Here is a 24,847-nt window from a genome sequence, read left to right as displayed (position 1 = left end):
CTCAACTTTTATCTTTAGGTGGTTCCAAAAACAAGAGTAGTGCTTCACTTGTAAAATGCTCTCAGGTTGCTGTGATCATCAGGATATGCAGAACTTAAAAGGTTTTTGTAATGTTTACTAGTTTTAAGTGTTAAGCAAACTTCTCTGCCTGACCATGCAGAAGTCACTCTGTCCATCACACTTCTTCCACCAGAGACTTTTAACCGCTGGGACTGAAGCCCCTTTGCAGTTGGTGGCTCCAGAGAGTTGATGAGTGCCTGGCTTGGCTCCCTCAACTCACCACACTCAGTCAGACGAGGTTTCCTTACCAGCTTGACCCTTGGTTTCCCTTAGCTGAGTTTCAGATGTCTGGATCCTTGCTTTAATCATTGTACGATAACAAAATAGCAGCTTGAGCTGGTGCCTCTGAGGAGGTACCCAAATGAAGGAACCCCTGAGTTTTTCAGCCCTTGCCGTCTAAGTGTGTGAAAGTCTGGAGTCTTCCTGCTGAGTCCTCAGCTCCTGAGACCACAAAGTCCCTGTGGCCTTGGCTAAGCAAAGGGTCATTGCCACTTCAAGGTCTCTTGCCTCAGGCTCCTACCACCCAGAGCTGAGTTCTGCAGCTCACACTGCAGCTGACACTGAGCTCTCTGTACTAAAAGTATTCTGTTGAGCTTATGTAGCCTTTTTTTTTTCCCCTTTTAGAGCTCACGATTTTTTGGTTGGAAACTCTACTGGATAGTTCTAGAACATGGAGTGCTTTCCTGGTATCGCAGACAGTAAGTTCTGTGTTTAAATTTCTGAAAAGCAGTTTGAAAAATTCCTGTCTTCACTTCACTAAATCTCTTCTTCTTTCAAAGAGCTGATGCAGTGAATAATGATCATCGTCAGGGGTGCAAGCATCTAACACAGGCTGTCTGCACGGTAGGAATGTGTTGTAACTACTGAGTTGTTTTTTTATGTTCCATTGTATTCCCGTCCTGGTTAATGAAAACTTCCGCTGGATTGGTAACCTGATCTTTGTTATAAAATAGGGAGAAAGCTTGTGCTATTGAAAGAAACACTTGTTCCTGTCCAGCAAAGTGTTCTTTTATGCAAAGTGGCCATAAAGCTCCCTCACTGCTTTCTAAAGCGTTGAAGATTTAGGCACACAAGGTGTCCTGAAAGCACACTGGGTCGGATTGAAGCACGTGATTTGGAATAGCCAAAGCTCCAGTTCCTCCTTAGCTGTCCCTGACTGCTTGTGACCAGTTGCATAACTCAAGCTGATCTCTAAATTGAAAGACTAATCAATTTTGAAGGTGATGTTTGGAAAACTTCCCTGATTTATGTTATGCTTGTGGGAATCTGTTTTGGAAGGGGTGAAGAGAGAAAACAAGGGCCAGGTGTCATTTATAATGCCCAGCAAGATGAAGTGTTTAAGATAAATGCATTTAAGATAATTTCCATGTTTCTATAACTGCCCTATCCTAGTTTGGCACCACAAGTTCTGTTAAACTGCACTTATATATGCACTCATATTGTATGGAAAAGTGACTTTCTTTTCAGTATCTACAAATTCCTTAATATTGACAATTTTGAACTGCTGCTGAGGTTTTGTCTGAATCAAGTGGTGTAAATAAATACAAATATAATATTTAACCATAAGAACCTCTATATTGCTATTAATAACATAATGATACACTTTGGAAAACTGTTCTAAGATTTTTATAAATTACAATTACTGGATCAAAACTGAGGCAAAAACTACTGAGTTAAGCATAATTTATACTTTGCATACGCTTAATTTTTTTTCTGACTGATTCATTATACTAATTTTGTTTTTTCTCCACTTTGCTCTAGGTAAAATCAACAGACAGTTGCTTCTTTTCTGTCAGATGTTTTGATGACACTGTTCATCGTTTCAAGATTCCTAAAAATAACCTTCCTTCTCAAACAAGAGAGGTAATAATGACTCTTTATCAAAGGCATTAAAATACAGTAACTTCTGTAATGAATAATTTGCATACTAATTGGATGCATTAGTAGCAGCTTATTTTATATTTTGATCATCAGGGCTTGGTAGCATAAGTGCAGATATTTAATCTTTTAGCATGGTTATGGATTAAACAGCAAAAAATTGGCCCATTGTAATTATCTCTTCTTTAAAATAAGTGCTACCTTGTTTTTCCATCTCTGTTCCTGTATTATCCCCTGTTATCTAACTTTCTGTTTTTCATTCACTTCTCCATGTGGTAAATTTCTATTGCAACCTTCTACTGTTGCACTTTCATAGTTCATTATCACAAACAAAAGAATGCTTAATGGTACAGTCTACTCTTAAACATACTCCCAGATGACTTAATAAATTGTATTTCCTCAAAAGGTGGCTCTGAAACATTTTTAGGGCTATTTGTAGTATATTTTGTTGTGCTTCTGCAGGTATACTAACTAGAATTGGAGTTGGGGTGGAGGCAACTGGAGTGCTGGAGTGCTGTGTCCAGTTTTGGACTTCTCACAGTGAGAGAGATACTAACTTACTAAAGAGAACCTAACAAAGGGCCATGGAGGTGATTGAAGGGATCAGAGCATCACTTTTACTGGGAAAAGCTGAGAGATCTGGAACTGCTCAGTCTGGAGAAGGGAGGCACAGGGAAGCTTGCCTGTGTTTGTAAATGCCTGAGGAGAGGTGACAAGAGGGACAGAGCCAGGCTCTTTTCAGTGGTGCCTGGTGACAGGACCAGAGGCAATGGGCACAAACTGAAGCACAGGGATTTCTCTCTGGACATAAGAAAAAGGTGTGTGGGTGGCCATGCCCTGGCACAGGGGGCCCACAGCAGTTGTTGAATCTCCATCTTTGAAGATTTTCAAAAGCCATTTAGATGTCCTGGCCAACGAGCTCTAGGTGGGCCTTCTTGAGCAGAGGGACTGGACTAGATAACCTTCAGAGGTCCCTGCCAGCCTTAGCCACTCTGTGATCTAATTAATAGGAAAAGAATCTGCCTTTTAATTGTGATAGTGCTAGACGTTTTGTGCATGGAGTTTATCATGTATAAGAAGGCAGACTTTGTCACAGGGACCTTGCTGTCTGAACAGAAACCCAAAGATGCAAAATATATTCCCTACACTCTTTTAATTAAAAAAGATTTTTTAATGTGACCTTGGATAGACTGAGGGATGGGTTATATTTGTGCTAAAGGGTTAATAATAATTTGAGTCTGTGGTACTCTGCCAATCGAGTATTTCATCTTCAATACCCATTACATTTTCTAGCAATCTATTTCTTGCCTATTGAGATGTCTCATTTTACTAATGACTATCTTATTTATATTAACAGAAAATTTTGTTTTTCTGCTTACATGATCCTTTGTTTTGGGGATGACCTTTGAAATGTTTATTAACTCTTTTTTTTCCTTTCCAGAGCTGGCTAGAAGCAATAGAGGACCACTCTGCATATAGCACTCACTACTGCACACAGGAACAGCTGAGTAGTGACGATGAAGATGATGCAATATCTGTTACAGACCTACAGGACACTCTAAAAGTATGTACTGAATACTTACTTGGCTCGTGCATCTGGGCAGTTGCAGAATAGCCTTGTTTTGTGTTAAAATACTTCAATATACCTTTGACTAAAAGTGATGATTCCTCACATGGATGCATAAATGCTGCTTGTGTTTGCATTGCTTGCTGTCATGTATTCCTGCTCAGACTGTGTGGCTAAAATGACATGTTTATCACAGCTACATGTCTGTGATTTCACTTCTGCCAGCACTGCTATGAGATTAGAAAGCTGCTTGAGAGTTTCAGCCAGGAGAGGGAGCCTTGTGTACTCTACTTGTTATCCTCCAGTCTCAGTGTCACCAAAGCTAACCTACATCGAGTTCTGCCTCTACAGAACAGGCAATGAAGTGTTTTAGAAACGATCTTTTATCACCTCAGTTCACATCAGATGCATTGTACAGTGACTGTTCATACCTGCAATGGAATTGAGTAGTCTTTGGTAATTCTAGCATTCAGCCTGTGATTTTTGCTTTTTGCTATACATGTACTGCTAAAACCTTCTATTTTAAGGGAAAGTTGATGCTGCAGTGCAAAAATCTTCATGTGGCTAAACTCCAAGCAGCTTGTACCGTTCCTTTTAGTACAAGAACATAAAGTAGCTAATGGCACAGCAGAGGTGGGAGGATAACTGGCATTGGCAGTCCCCAGCAACCTATAGAAGATGGTATTATTTAATAGATAACAGTGCACTTGAAGCCCAGAAGACCAACTGCATCCTGGGCCACATCAAAAGCGGAGTTGCCAGCAGGGCAAGGGAGGCAATTCTGCCTTCATGAGATCCCTACCTGAAGTGCTACATCCAGCTCTGGGTCCTCAGCACAAGAAAGATGTGAACATGTTAGAGGGCCACAGAGGTGATCACTGGGAATGAATAAGCACCTCTCCTTTGAAGACAGGCTGAGAGAGCTGGAGAAGCAAAGGCTTTAGAGAGACCTTACTGTGGCCTTAAGGGTGGCTTTTGAAAAAGAAGGGGAGTGACTTTTTACACAGGCCAACTGTGTAGCAGTGATTACATAGTAGATGTAGTTGTGATAGGATAAATGGGAAGAGGAGAGATTTTGTTTAGATATTGGGAAGAAATTCTTTACTCAGAGGATGGTGAGGCGCTGGAACAGCTTGCCCAGAGAAGCTGTGGATGCCCCATCCCTGGAAGTGGTCAAGGCCAGGTGGGATGGGGCTCTGAGCAACCTGGGCTAGTGAAAGGTGTGGTTGGCCAGGGGCTGGAACTAGACGATCTTTAAGGTCCTTTCCAACCCAAGCCATTCTATGGTTTTATGATAACTGTCTCCAGGTTTGAATGCAGGCTTGAAATATGATCTTGGGGCTGGTTTCTGCATGTCACTATACTTGCCATTTATCAGTTAACCTATGAATGTGCTTATTTTGTCCTTAAGTTTCTCAAAGAACAAGCACTTGCTCTTCCCACATTTTTAAACTGCTCAATAATAAATGAGATGAAGAGCAAAAGTGGCACATACAACAAATTTGACTGGGGTTGCTTTGCTACATGAAATTAAACAAAATCTAGTCAGTGATAAAATGTTCATCAATACTGTTTGCTTTTGTGTCTTTGAAGGTATATAAGTAATTTGTTTCAGTTTTAATATATCAGTCTCTGGGCTGCGAATCTTTGTTAAGATTTAATGCTGTCTGAATTTTAAAATTTCACTATAGTAAAGAAAGTAAACTTACACTTTCCTTAGAACAAGGTACTTCTGAACTAGCTATCCTTGTTTTTTCAGAAAGCACAAGCGTGCCAACAAAGACTCAGTAAAGAGGTTTCAGACTTCCTTGCAATGGTTAAATCTTTGGATGCTACAAAAGGTAAAGCTTATTAATTTAAAATGTAGTTTGTTACCAAGCAACCAATTTTTTCTTTTTAACAGGATGCTTTTATTTCCCCAAAATCAAATTTTTGGGAGCTTGAAAAAGGAGGACAATTTTCCCTATGAGAAAAATTCAACTAAAGTAGCATTACAGTAATTGCCAACAATTAAGATTTCAGATTTGGAGAAACAACTTAGAAGTATGCTGATTGAAAGAAATTTTATTAGCAGCTGCAAATGCAGTGAAACTGCTTCTAGCTATAGTCCTTATTGAGTAGTATCATAAAAATATAACACAGGGGTCTGCTTTCAAGGTTTTTTCAAAAAAATCTGTGGTTAGTAGCTTGTTGTAGTACATAAGTGTCTCTTCACAGTACAAAGAGCAGTGAAATCGCAAAACTATACAGAGAACTGGAGGCATGGTATGATGGGACATATTCCACAGATTTTGCTATGACTTTTATGCCAGATTTGAACTTCTCAGGTTTCATTTCAAGTTATAATTCTTAACATGTACTTAGATTTTTGCAGCATAACTGCTAAAATATATCACAGGCATCAAGATGCTAGAGATTTGTATTTGTTTTATTAAATGCCTTAAACATGTAGAGAAGTTGTTCATGTATTAAACACACAAAGGAATTCTGTAAGAACATCTAACTGTTCGTCCTTTGGACCTGAGTCCTAATTATTGTGGCTAAAATCTGTGGCTCAGATTAGACAACAAGTTGTTTGTCTATACAGATCCCTAGTCTGTAGTAGAATACCAGTTTTGAGAAGTAAAAAGTTCTTTCATTCCTGTGCCTTTCCAAAAGAAAGCTAAAAATACAGCTTTTTCTCCACATGCTAATGGAGTAAGTTACTCTGTGATTCAGTCTTTTTCATAAACTGAATTTTTACCAAATTTATTTCACAAGGCAAAGGGCATTTCATAGTGTATATGAGTGTCTTGTTGTGAAGCTTTTGTAATTACTGTTACAGCAAAACAGAACTTTTCACAAAAACCCCCAGTTTGAAAATTAGTATAAGGTGGATGAATTCCCTTTGGTAGCTATAGAGGCAGTTTCCCTGACTCTGTAGAACAAGTGAGGTTCTTTTTAAAAGAAGAAAAACATTTTTTAAAGGAAATACACAACTTAAACAACCAATATCCATAGTAAAGCAAAAGCAGATATTCTCTCATTCCTAGAAAGTGTTAGTCTTGGCCAATAGCAGTAATAAGTTCCTGTTTTCCTTCCAAGAGATGTTTGTAACTTGCTAGGTCAGTGAACTGTTTCTGGAATCATGTGCAACATCTGTAGGTTGCAGCAGAGACAACTGCCCTAGTTCTCCCGTTGTTGTGGTATTTTTAAAGTATTTGAATCCTCTGGCTCCAGAAGAATGCAAATTTCTGAGTTAGACACCCTTCTGTGTAGAGTTTTTCCTAAAATCATTTGAGTAATATAAAAATGTCTGTGTTAGCACCTGGTATTTAGAATTCTCTCCCCGTTTCAACATGCTATTCTGAGTCCAGAGACGTGCCATGCCATTCTGAGTCTTTGAGACTCATGCATCTTGTATATTACAAATAAAGATGTCTCCTGCACTTAGTGTGCTGCTCCTCCTTCTAGAGGCACTAGCTGTTCTTAGCAACTGCTGGAAGAGTCAGTTTGAGTCAGTAGTGAGCTCTGGTTTCAGAGAACACAATTAGTGTGTCGAAATGTACTGTATCTTGTCCTGCATAAGCAGGATAAGTTGAAAAATAAACTCAGGTACTGTCACCGATGGACCTCTTAATCTTCAGCGGTGTGACATCAGCTTGAAGCACCTGGGTTACTAAATGTTGTCAACTGATCCTGGAGTCAGCAGGCACTAAATGTTGCAATTATTTTAATTACAAGAACTATGCTTCCTGAGAAAATGACTTACTTAATTTCCGAGGAATGGCTGCACATCAGAAAACTTCACAGATTGACTCCAATCAATTCTACCAGCTGATTGAGTTATCACGATTTCCTGCTGGTTCTAGACATGCAGTCCCTTCTGTAAGTAGTCACAGAAGTAAGGATGTGACGTGACAAGCTGTACTACTTACACGAGTCCATGAAAATAAGATCTTCCCATTTAATTGTTCAGTGTGCTTGTAGTTAGAATTCAATCTATTTTTTTTCAAACCTAAATTTTCAGCTGCACTGAGCACTGTGGTAACCTCTTTCTCTTCTATGTAATGCATGACAGAAGGCAAGAAAAATCTACATTTTACACTTCTATTTATATTAAACAAGTGCAGAATCCTTTTTATTTAAATTCTGTCACCTGAAGCTTTAAAAATCCAGAAAGTGGTTAAAAGATTGTTGCTAGTCCCTTTTCCACTGTCCTGCTGCCATGGCTTACTGCCTCTGCTTTCTAAACCATGCTGAAAGAGAAACTCGATCTATTCATGTGCCTCTTATACCAGTACTAGGAAAAAGATGCAAAAAAAACCCTCCCACAGATCTTGCAATGCACCAGCCTTCCTATAACATGTGAATGTTATGTCTGTATTACTCAGAGGAAAAAATAATTAAAAGAATCCTGTCGTTTACAATGTCCTTCTCACATTACTGATGTTTTTGTGTTTTCAGGAATATCTTCTCCCCTCCTGCAGAAAGTTGATGTGGTCTCTGAAGTATCCCAGGAAACATGTGAGGCTCTGGCTGAGTGCCTTAACCTGTTCACAAAGCAAGAAGGGGTATGTATTGTGCTGCTTGGGTCTATAAAGGGTTGAACAGCTTAGCATATTTGTCTAGTTCCCTGCTGACCTGTTACAAAAATGAATACATAAACCCATACCACTCCATGTTGCTGGTAAGCTGTCCTTTTGCATACAGAATGGGACAAAAATTTATTCCTCTAGAGAGAGACTAGATATATGCCTTTGCAAAAGGATGTCTTAGTTATTTGGGTGTTCAGAAAAGAGACATTTTGGTTACAAGCTACTGCTTGCAATGTTCAAACTGAATGCCTAAATTCAATAAAGCTGTTGCTTTGCTGATTTGAAGGTCAAAATATTGAGAAATTTAGGTTTTGGATTTCTTTTTAGTTTTTACTAGCTAACTGAAGTGTTGAACAATATTGCTTCTGAATTTATTTTTCAGACCATGTGCTAAGTGGGTGTGCAAATGCTATTTGTTGAACTTCTGGCTTTCCCAGTAACAAATATCTTGTATAGTGTTAAACATAATGCAAACACTTCAGTTTGGGAATATATGTCAAATTCACTAGTTCCTAGAGTAGGAGGGCTGGTATTTTTCTTCTTTCTTGACAATGCCCTAGTACCATGGAATAAACTTGTCTTTCTATACTGTTCTAACTATAATCCCTGGATTAAACTCTTACTCTACTGTCATCAGTAAGCTGTGTTTCAGAGTGAGGTTTGTGTTGGTGCTGCTAGTCTTCCAGTTATTTAACAGTGAGCTACAAACACTGGCTCCATTGTCTAGGTTTGGGTTTTTTTCGTTCCTTTCCAAGCCCTTTGTTTCCAGTCACGAGTCTTTTAGACTTACTTAAGTTCTAGCAGAGTGGAACAAGCATTGCTTTTTTTTTTACGTTGAGTTTTTTTCCTTAAGAAAGTCTGATATTAAAGTTGCCAGCTTCATTTGCGGATGAGGGGGAAATTGTTACAACAGTGGGTGTATGGTGTTAGTTGGTATTCCTTAATTGTGTTGGCATCTTGCTTCAAGCCAGACTAAAATAGCTTTCCAGAGTGGAGTATGGCAAAACATATGGTGAAATTGTAATGTCACCTTACTTGAACTTGAATAGTCTCTGTAGGTGTAATGGAGGCCCTATTTTAATCTTGAAGCACATAGATTTGGGCACAGAGGGATAGGCTGAGGTGTGAACTTGTTTTTCAACCACAGCTAGTGAGATCAGTCGGTCATGACAGGAAGATGTGATCCTGGAGAATTTTTTGTCTTGGTATTTTTAAACTTCAAACTACTGAGTTCAGAAATATAGTTCAGGCTTGTTAAAATGCCATAATCTCTTCCTAAGACTTGCAGCTTTCCAAGAAGCAAGTTTTTTGTTTTTTTTTTTCATTGTTCATTACTGTTCTTAAACCCACAGCATTTGGCTTTGTTGTCCTTTATAAGTCAGGGCCCTGTTTTTCTGCTGCTCAGGGTTGATTTCTAGACCATTGTTTTGTTGGCATTTGAAAAGCAATATATATGTAACCTTGCAACCATATTGAGCATGTCCCATGGAATCCGGTTATCTCTAGAATTAACGTTTTCTCAAGCCTGGTGCGTTTCTATCTTGCCTCTTTAAGGAGAATTCTTTTTCCCTCTAATTTAAATTGTCAGCATACCAGAAGCTACTGCTTGACTTACGAGGAGCAGCTCCTCACTTCAGTAAGACTAACCACAGTGAACGCACTTTTGGTTCTCTAGAGGAAACTTTATTTAGTGTTACTTATCACTGTGCTTTGGCAATTGTAGCATAACCGCGCAGTCTGCAGATGAAACTGCTAACGCAGCACTAAACCGAGCTTCAGCCGTCTTCCACTTGCGCTAGAAATGGAGCATGAATCTCCGACCGCTCCGTCTGCCCGCTGCTTCTCCTTCCCGCCGGTGCCGCCGTGCGGGGCTCGGCGTGCGCGGTGGGGCGGGGACGCTCAGAGCGGCGGCGGGGAGCGCGGCCCGGTGCGGACTCCGAGCGGCCGCAGGGGCCCCGCGCCAGCCGCCACCGCGCCGGGAAAGGCGTGACCTCCCCGCTCCGCACGGCGGGAGCGGCTGTGACGCCGCAGAACCGGGAGTTGGGGGCGGGGGGAGCTTCCAAAAATAACCCACTGCGGCGGGACTCCGTGCGGGGCGGCCCCGGGACTGCTCGGGAGCCCGCACAGCCCGCGGGGCCGCCCCGGGAGCCGCGGCGGTGAGCGCCGGGCAGCGCCCGTGCCCAGGGGCGCGGCAGGGGCGGGCGCGCTCGGTCTGTCAGGCCATTTTTAGCCGGGCTGGGAGCCGGCGTGGCCACCCCGCTGTTTGGGGCTGGTTTCCTCCTCCTCCTGAGCCGCCGCCCCGCGCCCGGCGGAGCCCGGCGGGAGCGGCGTTGAGCGGAGCCGCGCCCCGGCTGCGCGGGGCTGCCGCGACTCCCCCGCCCCGCCCTGCGCCGCGCCGGGGCGGCCGCGAAACCCGCGGCGTGTGGTGCAAGGTGAAGGGGCCACTCGCGGCGTGTGCCGGCCCGGCCGGTGCTGCCGCCGCTGCTGCAGCCGGGGCGGCTTCTCTCGGAACGGGGCTGCCCGGAATCGTCCCGCGGTATGTAGCGTTCGTGATGGGCTGGGGGCTGCTGTCTGTGGCTCTGCTTCGTTCTTGACATTGGGAGGAACCCTTCAGTGTCAAGCAGATGCGACCACAGATACTTTTTGCCAAATAGTGAAAACATGTAAGGGCAAAAGGGAATGTAACTCTGTTGCTTTAATCTGAGTATTTACTGGGGCGTTGGTGTCGGAGCCAGCCTGCACAACTTGAAACGTTTTCTGCAGTGACTTTGGCACAAGGTTAGTTGTGTTTCAAAGCAGGATTTGCCTTGGACTATTTCTAGCAAATATCAGAACCTACATTCCTAAAGCAGTTTGATTCTAGTAGGTTTTGTGCCCAGAGTTATTTTATGTAGTTGTGGGAGGAGTTGAACTTAAGGTTCTTTTCATGCTATTCTCTCTGCTAGTTTTTCTGAATGAGTTTAAAATTCATCTCTAGTACTTGAGCTACCTGTACTGAAGCTGTGTGAAATTGATTGAAAAAAATTATTTATTTAAAGAAATTGGCTTTTTCCTTTTTTTTGCCTTGCATCTTCACTCACCAGTGCTTAAGTAAAGTGTGTAGATGAGTGTCTTGACTCTTTAAGTTTCGCTTTTACCATCAACGGTTATATGTAACAGTAAATTAAGAGCTCGTGTTGCTTGAGTGTAGAACATGTAGCAGTTGTAAGCTGGTTTCATTTGTAGTCTGTTTGTGGCTTTGATCTTGAGCTTTTGCAGTTGTTGTCATTCTTTCCAGTTTTTTTTGTCTTAAAAAGGGGACTTGTTTACAAGCTGGTGAAAAGCCTTAGCTGATGAGATAAGGAATACAGGAAAGGTTTCTTCACTTTTTGCATTAAATGAGTTGTATATTTCAGCTATAAAGAATTTGTCATAACAAATTAAACTTGTCACCTCCACAAAAACTTTTTAATGTCAATATACTGCGGGTCACAGTCCTTGGACCATGGCGTAATCTGCTATCTCTTGTATGTACATCCTGTAAATAAAAAATGTGCACACAGTTCAACTGGTAAATACCAATCTCTGGAAGTTCAGTGCACTGCCTTAGTTTATTTCAGATTACTTGGAAACATAATGTTAGAATGTTAGATGTGTCTGTGTGTGTTCTTGTGAGTGAATGCTTGCATGCTCTTTGGCATACAAATACTTGTCTTTAATATATTTGATTTGTCTTCTGGGAGACCGGTATGAACATGGCTCTTACCACTTAAACCTCCTTCCTACCTTACTGTATTGTGAATGAAGAAGGTGCCTGTAGGCTATGTCCAGATGACTCCTTAATGAGAAATTTTATTATCTGTTTCTTTGTGGGGGTGCAGGTGAGGAGAGCAGTGATGAGACTCTGCAGTCAAGGGAGAAATGCTGATAAAGGCACCCTGTGCAAATCTGCTAGAGAAGTCCTGGCATCCATCAGCAGTCCTTTTCTTCCATCTGGCAATATCATCAGCTACATTAACCTCTATAAGATCTTAGGAGCCTCTGGTGTGTGTGGGAAGGAGAGATGAAGAGGGGTGAGGGACTGAAATAAAATCAGAGAAGCTAAGAAAAAGGTTAATTATAAGATTTTTGAGTTAGGTCTAGTAAGGGGATCATGTATTGGCTGGCTTCTGAACTAGACCTAGAGCTATAGAGTCCATACTCCCTCAGCTGATAAAACCAGTGCCTTAGTTTTTCTGATCTTTTCTCTCTGTGTTTTGAAGCAAGTAGCAGCCCTATTTTTAAATTTTTATTCCTTTAACTCTCTGGAGCACAGAGGAACTAATGTTGTCCATTCTGTTCAGCTCTTGCTGAAAGTAGCAGAGATCGAGGGAAAACCTCAGTGTGTCAAGGCCTGTAGGCAATGCCCTGAACAACTGGAATGCTGTTCAGGTTGTGTGCTTGTGGAAAGGAGAACAGTTTTCAGACAGTTGATGATTGGACTGAACATAGCAAGAGCTGTTTGGTGTTGAGAGAATCGAGGTGTACCTACATCAAGAAAACCTTTCTTGGCTCTTGGTCAATAACTGACTTGATCCTGTTTCTTCCTTTTTCCTCAAAATGAGTGGAAGTCTACTAGAAATATCTAGTGCAGCTTGAATCTTGTTTGAAGGTTACAAGTTCATTGGAAGGTTCTCTATGCTCAAATGGGCTCCCTAGTAAAGAATGGCATTTTTCCCTTATTCAAGGAGCAGAGGATAGAAAATGTTGGGGAATGCTGTATAGGCAGGGTGTTTGGTAGAACAAAGCTACTGACAGGAAAGTAATTTGGTTTTTTCTCCTGCTAGAATACTGACAGTTCTACTTGTGCCTTGATGATTTGTGCTATACTAATTTTTGGGTTCTGTAAATGCACATCTTTCATCTGGGCTAAAGCTCTATAGTGAAGATATTAAAGTTGAAGTGACCTAATAGTGAGATGTTTGTGGATGGCATAGTGTTCTTCCTCTGAAAGCATTATTTTTTCCCAGTGTACTGCAGCCTTGCAGGTATAAAGCTAACTACAGATTTGTAGACTACCAGTAGAGGCAGGAGTTTAGCAAATCCAAAGTATCTCAGAGGTAGGGGAGTTAGAGCATAACTTCTTTTTTCTGAGATTTCCCTAGAGCAGCCAAGATTCAATAGGTCAGCAGAGTGGGAAGTGAAGCTAAGCAGCAGCCTTAGATGGAAGCTTTTTAAAATAAGAAATGCTGAGTCTCCATTCAGGGGAAAGATAAGTAAATATTACTGCTGTTCTTTTATGAAAGGGTATTGTGTGTGTTGACAGAGTGCTTTTTTTGAAGCATTTGATAGTCTTTGAAGCAGTTGGTAAGATCCTTGGGCAAGTGCTGTGTTGGTAAGGCTTCTGGGTGAAAGATGGTTCTGGCTCACAGAAGGATGCTCAGATGTTACTATAGGGTGAAAGGCAAGTGCTTCTGGTCTTTTTAGTACTGCAGGGTCCCAACTCTGGAGATTTTTTTGGTGGCTTTGGGTTTTTTTTTTGTTTTCTTATTTGTTTGTTTTCTTCAAGATTGCTGATACAACATATCACCACTGGCAAGGAAGGAAGTTGACTTTGAAGTGTACAAAGTGACACACTGACTTGTAGTGACACGGAAACTCTTACCAACCTGTAGCTCAAAGAGCCTGCATGGAAGCTGGTCAGACAGCTTGTCTGAAGGCATTCCCTGCTATTCACTTTATAGTCCACTGCTAAGCTGTTTTTGCACTTTCCATAGTGGGTTAATGCTTGGCCCATAGATGTGCTTTTTGTTGGCAGTTGTTGTTAAGCAGCCTTGTGTAAACTAACTTGGAATCCATTCATGGGCCTCTGGGGAAACACAGTGTAAAAACATACTGGTTTGAAATGAGACTCCTCCTTAATGTGCTTCTGCAGCTCCTGCTCTGAGTTTACTTCTAAGGTCTTGTGTACCACTTGTTTGAGTACTTAATTTTTAATGCTGAGAAAACAGTCTTAGCTGAGGCTGCAGGGGGAAAAAACTGAACAGCAATCAAGTTTAATGGAATAGTTCTTGATAGAGTGAGCTTCTCAAATATGAATTAGGAATTCTGTTTTCTATGAATGTATTTGCAAAATTATGCCCTTGTCTCCAAGCTAATGGAGCCAAACAAGAAGAAATGTATAAGATGGATATTTTCTCTAAGTGTTTTCACTACTTAATGCTATGAGAATATTGTTCGTTTTTCTCTCATGTTTAGAAAACAAACTGGAGTGAGAAGGGTGCACACTTCCATTCTTCTGATGTCATTGTGATGTGTCACGGCATGTAAAACTGATCAGCTTGTTTTCCATGTTCTGGTTTAATTTGTACCTGATGTGTTTTGGAAGAATGGTTGAACAGCAGAGTTCTAAAACTTGTTTGCTCCCAGCCAACCAGTTTATTGTCAGCTAAGGACTGGTAACATTTCAGGGGAAGAATGAAGCCCCAAAAAAACCCAGGAGGCAGAACCTCTATCCATAGCACCATACCTGTTAAGTTTGTTTGCTGGGATTTTTCTTGCAAGTGTGTTAGTTAATTGACTGCTGTTACAGTCTGGCTGAGTGGTCTGGTTTTGTGTCTCAGCTGCATAAAACATCACAACACCAAATTGTATAACTGATTTGCTGAAGATGTATTGTTCTTCTTGACCTCTCTTTCTTGAAACTTGATTTATGAAAAGTTAATATATAAGAAAATCAGGCCTCTTGTTCTATGTAAGTCTGATAAAAGCTATTTTATGAGAGCAATAATTTAAAAAACTAATTTCTACACATATGAAAAATAAATTTCATGTAGCCTATCCAGTACTGGATATTAACACATGCTTTTGGAGGAGACAGAACATTTAACTCTTTATTTTGCATGTCTTTTGTGTGAAGCTGTTTTAAAGGCAGTGTTTCTGGGCAGCGTAACTTCAGGCTTTGTGTTACTTCACAGTTGTTCCATCATCTTAAATTTGTCATGTGGTGGGATTTTAGTATATTTTAATTTTATTGGTTTCCTTAAACATCAGTGATCCCACATCTCTTCTCTTATGGCTAATAAGCTGTCCATGTGTAGCCTTTCCTTGAATAAAGGAGATTGACTGAGTCTAAACTTACTTTTCTGATGTTCTTTCCCATTTTTCTTAGTTGGCTTATTTCAGTCACTTTGGTTCCATGAAATACATGGAATACATGGCCTTCCTTCTATGAAGGAAAAAAAAGGATGATTTCAATTTAGATAGTATTAGTGCTTATTGGGATGGTGTGTTGTCCATTGTGGTTTTTGTTTTTAACCTAAACTTCAGTAGGTCAGAGTCATGGTATTTCAACCAGAACTGCTTTTTGGACTTTTTTTTTATTCTGACTTATTAGAGCTGATACCATTTTTATAATCAAGATAATCAATTGTGGAATTTGACCTCTTGTCTTTTTTTTTTTTTTTTTCTTGGACCACATGTGTCCAAGAAAAAAAAAATGTAGTTGTGTAGTTGTTGGCCTCCATCTCCCCACCCCCCTAGAAAGCCAGTGACTTTAAAAGCTTGATTTGTTTTAATATTAGCATTCAGAAGTGTGTTATCTCTGCTTGCTCTGCTGTCCACTGATGAAATGCCTTAGTATAATGCTAGCTGCTGAGTCACTGACAATATCACTAGAATTGGTAAATGGACTGTGTTTAGAAAGCATTTACACCCTGAAAATAAATCACTGGTGTTGAAGTTTTCCTTGAAGATACATGCCATTCCTGTTCATAAAGGAATGTTAGTGAACACTTTCTCTACATTGCTTGTATTGTTCTTAACATCACTCTCCTTGAAATGCAGCAATAATACACTTTAATAATAAATGCTTTCAGTGTTATGTAGAAATGGGAAGTACAGGCCTATGCTCTCTAGGTTGGTTGATTAGCACACACAAAACAAATTATGCTCCATTTATAGTGAACTGAATGTTACTGCAAATAAATGGTAAGGTAGAGCTCCTCTTACAAACAGAGTGTATCCATTTATTGTGACCTGTATAAAGTATATCCATTTGTTCTGAGTCCTGTATAAAGAAGATGCCTGGCTTTCCAAGCACAGCCCTCATCTGAACATCTTGTCTTTGGGAGTGACACCTGTGATGTGCTTACTTTGCTTGCATAGCTTCATGTTAAGTCATTTATAAGGTAAATGGACTCGGTGTTTTTAATAGGAATGTTTTCTCTCCTCTCGTGCTTGTCAGGGCTACATTAATGTTAAAATATGGACATCAGTGCAGTAACTCTTGGATCCATAGGTGTGCTAGGAGACTTTGAGAATGGCTTTAGAGCATACCTATTTGAAGGAGGTCTGCAGTGTACCTTCATAATGTAGGGGTACTTCTTAACATAGGAGCAGATTGCAAACTTTTTCATCTGCTTCAAGGAGTTTTATGTTGCCAAAGCTAGACAGCTTCCACAACAAAATCTTGTTCAAATATGTTTGACCTTTAAATAGGAATACAGCTTCTTGTTAGTCTTGAAATATAATAGTGGCCCTATTGCACATCCCTTTTTTTGAGTTAAAAACTATGGTGAGAGAAAGGGTAAAGACAACAAAACTTGTCTGGAAATATTCAGTGTAAGAGTATCAGCCTCCAGGCCTTGTGCTGGGCTACAGCAGCAGAAAAGCATCTGCAGGAAATTGGTGGTTTTGCCCTGATAGACATAAACTAATGGGACACCATAACAAGGCTTTGATCCTCACTACATGAGGACAAATCTTGAGTTGTCAAGATGGTAGTATACCTCCTCTAGGTAATGTGGTAATCCATGTTTGTCAGTAGTTTATACCTTTCTGGAAATGCCAATATTATTAATTGTGGATGTGTCCTGTGCTATGCATCCAAATTGGATTGTGCGTTTTTCCAGTGAAACACCTTGCTGCAAGGTCAGACAAATCAAATTGAGGTTAAAATGAGCTGGCTGTTTCAGACAGCTGGAAACCTTAGACAGCAGGCATCTGTGCCTATGGATAGCAGAAATCTAGTTTTGTCTGACCTGAATCTCCTCTACTTCTGAAGCGACATTTTGGACTAAGGCCTAAACCCTAATTTCACAGAAGAACAAAATGGAAATGGTTGAGGTTGGAAGGGACCTCTGGAGGTCCTCAGGTCCACCCCCCTGCTCAGTCAAGGGCACCTGGAGCTGCTTGCTCAGGACCATGTCCAAATGGCTTTTGAGTATCTCCAAGAATAAAGGCTCTATAACCTCTGTGGGCAGCCTGTGTCAGAGCTCCACAGTGGTGACAGTGAAAAAATGATTTTTGACAATCAGAGGGGATTTCCTGCCTTTCAACTGATCATTTCTTTCTCTCCTGCTACTGGGCACTACTGAGAAGACCCAGGCTTCAGTTGTTTTTGCATCCTCCCTTCAGGTATTTATATAGATGAAATTTGCCCTGAGCCCCCTCTTTAGTTTGAACAATCCTAGACATGCAAATACTTAAGGGGCAGTCCAGTACAGTACTGTTAGAAAATTTCAAGGAGCCATGTGTTGAAGATCAGCTGATAATATGTGGTAGGTGCTTTTCTACTATTGTCTTTGAATCTAAAAAATGATGTCATTCTAGACTGTCAGATTCGATTTCAGCTTCTGGTGGGGAGAATTTAGAACTTTCATCAAATCTACAAGTTCTCTTCTAGCAGCCAGTGGGTTTTATTATAGAAGTTTGTAAAAGAGCTTCTTAGAAGTTTAATCTGGGGTCACTTCTTCCTCTGAACTTTAGATGCTGCTGGATTGCATATAGGAAAGTAGTAAATAGAAGACTTAACAGTAAATAACTTTGCTGCAATGTTCTTGGAAAAAAATTTTAAAAACTCAAGCACAACAACAATAGAAAGTCCCTATCACATAAGGGCAAAAGTGTTTGAGATCATTCATAAATAGAAAGGATCTGTTCCACTAAATGAGAACATTTGGATTATCTAGTTCTGCATTGAATTTCTGTACTCCAGAGCGTATTTATCTGTCCGCTCTAACGTGCTGGACAAATGTCTGCATGACATACTCTGATTTCAGGAAATGTCTTATTAACCTACTCAGGGCCTGGCTGAAATCTGCTGGCTGTTGCCTGCTTAGGAGTAAGGACAAAAACAGTGTCTCAGAGGAAAATCATCCCTAAGAAGGGACAATCTTCCTAATGCTCCAAGTCTTCTAAAATCTGAAGTAGAAGTGGGATTTTTGCATCTGTGTTGGTCTTTGAAGTCTGATTCTTTAGTATTGGAAATGGGGGAAGAACGTGTTCTGGTCTATAGCAGAAACAGCAAAGAATGCTTTTCAAGGTGGATTTTATTTGGAGATAAGAACTCCAGCATTGCATTATAAAACTCACTGTTGATTTCTGGCCCCTGTAACATTTTTCACTTCAATTTGGTTAGTGTCCAAAATGAAATTAAAACTAACAAGTGAGATACCTGAGTTTTTAAAAAATGCAGAACAACTGTACAAGCATGCATGCTTGTTTTGGAATTTCTTTTTTAAAAAACTGTCAGTTAGACTTCATGAATGATGAATAATTAACAAGATTGCCAATGCAGAGCTTGTAGAACAGACAGCCAGCTTCATAAGTGTTGATTTTTTTTAAAAGGAAGCTGTTTTCCCTCTGAGTCAACAACTGAGTCCAGCAGCACTAGTAAGCCAGTAAGAGCCAACAAAAACATGGCAAAAACGTGACATTTGCTTCAAAAGAGAAAACATTACATGCATTTGCCATAATCCAGTTGGGAAGAAGTGTGGGGGAGAGATTACAAAGGGGTTGATCAAAGTAGTCGGTGGTGTATACAGAAGAATACTTAAGGGAAGTAGTTAGATCAAAACTGCCTTAAGATCTCTTTTCCAAACACTCCTTAAGAATAAAAAGAAAATGTTTCCTGTATACATTCTTAAGAGCCCTTACATCTTAAAATCTGGTTTCTCTATGAGACTAGCAAACTTCAAAGATGTCCAGTCCCTCAAAGGGAGAAGACAAAAAATTGTCTCTACCGGATCTGAAAGCATGCAGCAGTATGCTGTTCTGGTTCTGTTGGCATCAGTATGATAGATCAGCTTCAATGAGGCCCTTAGTTTGAGAAAAGTTACTTGTGGCATGTACCTCTGAGAACATAAACTCACTTAAACTCACTGGGGCAGCAAAATATCCTTGGGGTGTGGTTTTTCTCTGGTAATCTTGTAGGTCTGCAACTCAAAACGTGCTTCCCAAACGCGTGCAAACGTGCTTCCCAAACGCGTGCATCGCTGCAGATGTCATTGACTCCCAGCTTGGTTTGGCATTAGTATTGGCAAGAGTGAATTGCAGCAATATTTAATTTCAACATTACTCAGAATAGAAACAATACTTCACAGAAAATGACAAAATCAGAAGGCATTTTCTTTGAAGTCCTGATCAGTATTATAGTACTGGAACTCAAGTAGGGACAGAATGGGCTCTGGAGACTGGCAGCTTCTGCAGCTCTCAAATCTGAGTAGACCTCATGACATTTATCAGATTGCAGTTAAATTGTTAAAGTAAAATGGGAAAAACAAATACATTTGAGAGGAAGACTTGGACTTGCCATTGAATCTCACTTTAGAAACAAACCAGAAAGAGCTTTCTTAGGTCTTGACTGTGCAGAAACACTTTGAAGAAAGAAGTTTCTCTGATAAAAAAAGATTAAATCCAAGATTTTAAGCCAAAACCAGCCTTCTAATCTGCAATCAGCAATTAATCTTTGCAGTTTGCTCATGTGCTCTTAGACAGGTTCCTGGCTGGAAACTGTGACATTCTCCACTGGTTAAAATTGCAGTGCTTCAGCAGCCTCTGAATAAACAGACTTTGACATAGCCAAATGTGGAAACAGGAGAGGGGAAGGAAGGCAGCAAGGTCCATGTTGAGGAGGAAGTGTTAGTGTCTTAGGAGGGAAAGGTGGGAGGCAAACAGTCCTTGTCCCTAGCATGTGGCTAGTTCAGAAACTGTTATTCCCAGCAGTCTTGAATGATAAATTTTTATATTAGACATGTCTGCTGGGAGAAGGCTGCTGTGTGCTCTCAACATCTCCAGCTTTTCTCTTGAATATCAGTTCTCTTACAGCCTAAATGGCTGCCTGAGTTGACATGACCCTGCCAAAGTAAGAGTTCCTTCTGTGTGGATAGATAGCTTGGCTCTTGCTTCTACTAGTGCTTCTGCTGTATTTTTCAAAGTTTTATGATCATACCCGATTCTTTGCTTCATTTGCAGAATTTAATTATATTAATAAATCAAATATAGGGAGATACTACAACTCTGTGCTCAGAAGAATTAAATGTAACCGTTCCAAATCAGCCCTGCTAAACTCGTCCTCTTGAACTTTGATGTGACTGTTCGTGGTTGACTGACAATGAACTCTTGTGTTCATCTGGGGAATGACTGAGACAGTCGTATGACTTGTTCTACAAAGTCTTTGCTTCCTTCTATAGACTTTGGTTTGGAATGTAAGAGAACAGATTACCAGGACTTTAAGTTGGTATGTATGGGGTTTGATTCTGTGTGTGTGGGTCTTTCAGCCTCTGTACAAAAAGAAACTGTATTGGTGATGTTTTCTGTATGTGGGTCTGAAAGCAAGCCAGCTGTTATGTTTGCCCTCCAAGTGTGTTTTCTCTTTTGAATATGACGATCTCAGTAAGATGTGGTACTCTGATGCTGTAGAGTCAGCTGGCTGGACTTTGGAGATGAAGACTGATGCTGTCTTATGATACAGTAAATAACCATTTGCCTATCACCAGTGAGCTCAGCTTACCTCCTCAATTAAGCGATCACATCCTGTTTTGCTTTGCAGTAGTTGCAGTAGCAGTAGTTCAAGTCACTTTCACTTTCTAACTATGCTGGGTTTAGGTCTGATAGATCTCTGCAGCTGGGTAACTGACAGGCTTATGGGACAGAGAGGGAGAAAACCTGAGCAAGAAGTAATGGCTGAAGTAAATCATGATCTATTTCAGATCAGTCCTCTGTTCCCTGGGATGCGCCAAGGCTGTGATGAAGTTTACAGGAGCTAGTTTACTCCAGCAAATGAAGAGTTAGGATGCAAAACTTTAACATATGTTTACATGGCAGACATTTGTCACAAGTCCCTTGTGCTTGATGGTGCTGGGGAGTAGTGAGTCAGCAAGAGGTTCTTTGTAGAAGGGCTTGTGTGTAAACAGATCAGAACTCCAAAAGGCTTGTTTAAAATATTTACATGCTTTAGGAATCTGGGGATGTCTTCATGAAATTGATTGTGTCTGTTGGGAATGCTTTGTTGTTGTTTTAATGTGTGCTGTTATGCTTGCAGTTTTTTGATGTGCCATATGAATATTCTTAAATCGCTCAGTCCTTGATCTAGTGCCTCAAATACCTGAGGCATACTTGCAAAGCAACATTCTGAAACTAGAGCTGTTCCTGCTTTTTGGGGTGGAAGGTTAAGAGAAAGGCATGATTATACATATTCATATCGTCACTGATGTGTGCTTAGTGGGAGTTAAGTCCCATGAGAAGACGTAAAAATCAATCCTTTTCTAAAATCTGTTTTCTTTCTGGGAAACATCCTGTATTGAAGTTCAATTATGGTTAAAACTATGAGAACTTTTGGAGTTCTCCTTGAGAGCAACTGGTTTCAGTTTTCACTTCAGTAGCAGCTTAAGCAGCAATTTGGTACTATTCCAGGTAGCAGAAAGTCTGAACAGCACTTTTCTTAGAAGTCTGTCCTGTAGAACTTGTACTGCAGTAGCATGCTTTGAAGTTAGCTAGCAAAATAGATAGAACTGTTCCATCTCTCAGCAGATACACCTTGAGGAAAATACTCAGTCTTTACATTTCTACCTTTGTTCAAGACACGGAGGCAGACCTGGCTCTTTATAAAACTTTTTAGTTCTCATTCTACATTAATAGATTTACTCAGCACTAGTTCAAACTGGACATCACAAAGGACTGGCTTGTGCAAGAAGGCACAAGCAATAGGGACTGTATTGTACTAACAGCAAAATTACAACTGTGCAAGCTTGTTAGAATAGACAAACTGTGTACATACCAAACTCTTCATTGAGGTTTTGGTTTCCACTCTTTGCCTCACATTTTTGGTAGGGGTTTTTGTTTGGTACGAAAATCACAGAAGGGACAAAGTTCTCGTTTTGAATTCCCAGTGCTTTCTGTGATGAGTTTTCTGTAGTGCAATGTGTTACAGTGCAGTGTTCTGTAAGTTCTGTCTTTCAGTATAGTATGTCCTGTTGGAGTAGCTGACCCTGGAAACTAACAGCTTTAAATGAATAGATGTAGTGTTAAACAAATGGCAGGTTTGATTTGCTTTATTACAGAAAGCATCAGGAGATGTTCACATAAAAATGCCAGTTCCACTATAACAGTGTTTTTCTAATTCCTTGGTTATGTGTTAATTTCCAGCCAGGTGTAGGTCTAGCCCCTGTCTTCCAACTGAGAACTTGCACCTCATTCCTGTACTTTGTGGCAAATATCCCATTAGAAGTGACAGTTTTGGGGGGATGGAATTTCTGTGGCAGTTGGACAAAGCCATTCATTTTGAAAAGCAAACCCTCCCTTCTGAGGCATCAGAGCCGCTGGTGAGGCGGTGTCACGGGCAGCGCTCCCATGCTCAGCTTGCTGCAGAGCAGTGTTGGTACGCAGTGTTCTGACATTCCAGCAGTCTGCCTTCAGATCCCCTCATGGTTTCTCTGTGAAAGAGGAGGTACTTCCTTTCAGCACAACTCTGAAGTCTGCGTGTTTTGGGCAGTCAGTTCTAGCACTGAAGTTTAGTGCCTGAAAATAAAATTCAGCTAAATCACACTGCGGTGTTGTGAAGTCTGTCTTTTCTCTCTCAGTCCAGGAGAAGTAGGATCTAAGGTATGCTGTCTTTTAATTTACTGTTCTAATGTTAAAAGCATGTAGCACTGCATATTATTGAGGTGTCTGTATTTGTTTTATGTCTTGCTTGCTGTATGTTTGGTTTAGTGTTTATTTGCAGCTGCAGTAGCATGTTGCTGAGATGATCATTTATTAGCTGAGCATAGAGTAGTGTGATCCTTTCCTGCCCCACAGAAGTGCCACTGTTGTTGTGCATTAATTTAAATTAAAGGCATCCAGCACCAAACAAAGCAAGTATTTTGTGTATTGTACTAAGATGTCTTCAGGATGGACAGAGAGGCCTTGGTTACAGGCTGTGCTGATATAGTTCAAGACTTTACTCTTTAAAAAAGAAAAAAGGGAATAAAAAAGAGTGGTTTGGTGCTTGTTACTGGTCTCCCACCTACCTAAGGAAGACTGAGGGTACAGAACGGAGTGGGACTGGTGTTTGTTACACACAGATAAGCTTTTTAATATTTTGGAATAAACATATGAAGTTTCTGCCAGTAGTACACAATGAAGAAATTAAATTTTAAACCATGCTCTTGTGCTTAGCAGGATTTCAGATAACATGGAAAGGCAATAGGAGTATCTGCAAATAGTTTGATACTTTCCTTTAACGAAATCAAGAACAGTCTGATTGCTAAAATAACTCAGTTCTACTATTTAAACTTCCAGTGTGGTGTTCACAGCACCAAATTTTACCGTAGTGTTTACAGGAATGTTATAGGAAGCTGTTGGAAGCAGATTTCTATTCAATTAAACCAAAAGTGAAACTAGTTACCAGACCATGAATATCAAACATCTTCAGCTGGAGAAGTATATTTTAAAAAGTGGATTGTTGCACTGACCTAGATGCACTGACAGACAGCCACCAAGACTTCAGTCTGAGGTAATAGCTGTGTCTATAGCTGTAAGGATGATGATGGAGTGATTGTTTGCTTCTGTGAGACAAGGTTAGATAGCTTTCATCAGAAATGGAAATCTGAAGTTTGACTGTAATACCATTCTCTTTGGAGATGGAAGCAGGACTGATCTAAAGTGCCATGGTCTAATGGTGTGAGCACAAGCCCAGCTTTCTGATAACTATTTGCTGTTGTTCAGAACAGCTCCTGACTGAACAAGGAGCTGTTCTGAACAATAAGGTAGGAGGCCTGGCCAGCTGGGCGTTGGGAACTCAGCTGGCCTCACGTTGGGTTCACTTGAGCACTCAATACCACTTTCTGTGTAAGGCTCAGAGGAAAGCTGATAATGTTGCTGGTGGCACGGGCATTGTGGGCACCAGTGACAGGGGTCTAATAGGTGGCAGCCATTCCATGGTTGGAAGATGAGGAGCTGAATCCAGGAAAATTTGCCATCTGTCTCTCAGCTCAGGCACCACCATGAAAGGTACAGAAACCACAGCTGTATTACAAGCTGTGGCTGTCAATAAAAGGATTCTTCCAATACTTCCTCATGCTCAGACTGGATTTCCAGAACTGTGTGTACACAGGTATCTGCATCATTTTGGTGTGATATTTACTGCATTACATGAATATTTCTGTCAGTTCATAAAATGATTTTGTATTCAGCTGATGCAACTTCACAGAATCAGGTGATACTGAAAAATACTGGTCTCTCTGCATCCAGTTTAATAGAAACAACTTCTGCAAAAGGGATAAAGCTGAAATGCCGTCTCCAAAAATGGTGGTGAAGTAGCAAGGGAGATGGACTAATTTATCTCAGAATCCTGTTCATTGACCATGTCTGGTGAATGAGAAATAGAGCATGGCAAAATTATGCTAAATGACAATCTGCTGCTTAAATTTTGGGAAAACCGATCACTCAGTTGGACAATTACATTGTTCAATAAACTTATGCTCTGAAAGCATCACCAATCTGCCTGCAGTGTTCATGTTAAACTGGGAAGAGGGTGTGTGTGATT

General features: G+C 40.6%; 1 protein-coding gene across 3 annotated transcripts in view; it reads left to right on the top strand.

The window, feature by feature from the left end:
- Positions 1-24,847, top strand: part of OSBPL1A (oxysterol binding protein like 1A) — a 77,294-nt gene that overhangs the window by 19,922 nt on the left and 32,525 nt on the right. For all 3 annotated transcript variants that reach the window (XM_050970473.1, XM_050970475.1, XM_050970474.1), the window contains exons 10-15: positions 685-758; positions 840-903; positions 1,822-1,923; positions 3,380-3,502; positions 5,265-5,346; positions 7,952-8,058. In XM_050970473.1, the coding sequence (XP_050826430.1) occupies positions 685-758; positions 840-903; positions 1,822-1,923; positions 3,380-3,502; positions 5,265-5,346; positions 7,952-8,058 (552 nt within the window). The remainder of the gene's footprint in view (positions 1-684; positions 759-839; positions 904-1,821; positions 1,924-3,379; positions 3,503-5,264; positions 5,347-7,951; positions 8,059-24,847) is intronic.

This window comes from Serinus canaria, chromosome 2 (genome assembly GCF_022539315.1).
Source record: "Serinus canaria isolate serCan28SL12 chromosome 2, serCan2020, whole genome shotgun sequence".
Classification (NCBI taxonomy): Eukaryota; Metazoa; Chordata; class Aves; order Passeriformes; family Fringillidae; genus Serinus; species Serinus canaria.
The sequence above is the reverse complement of the archived record's forward strand: the minus strand, read 5'-3'. Positions and strand labels throughout refer to the sequence as shown.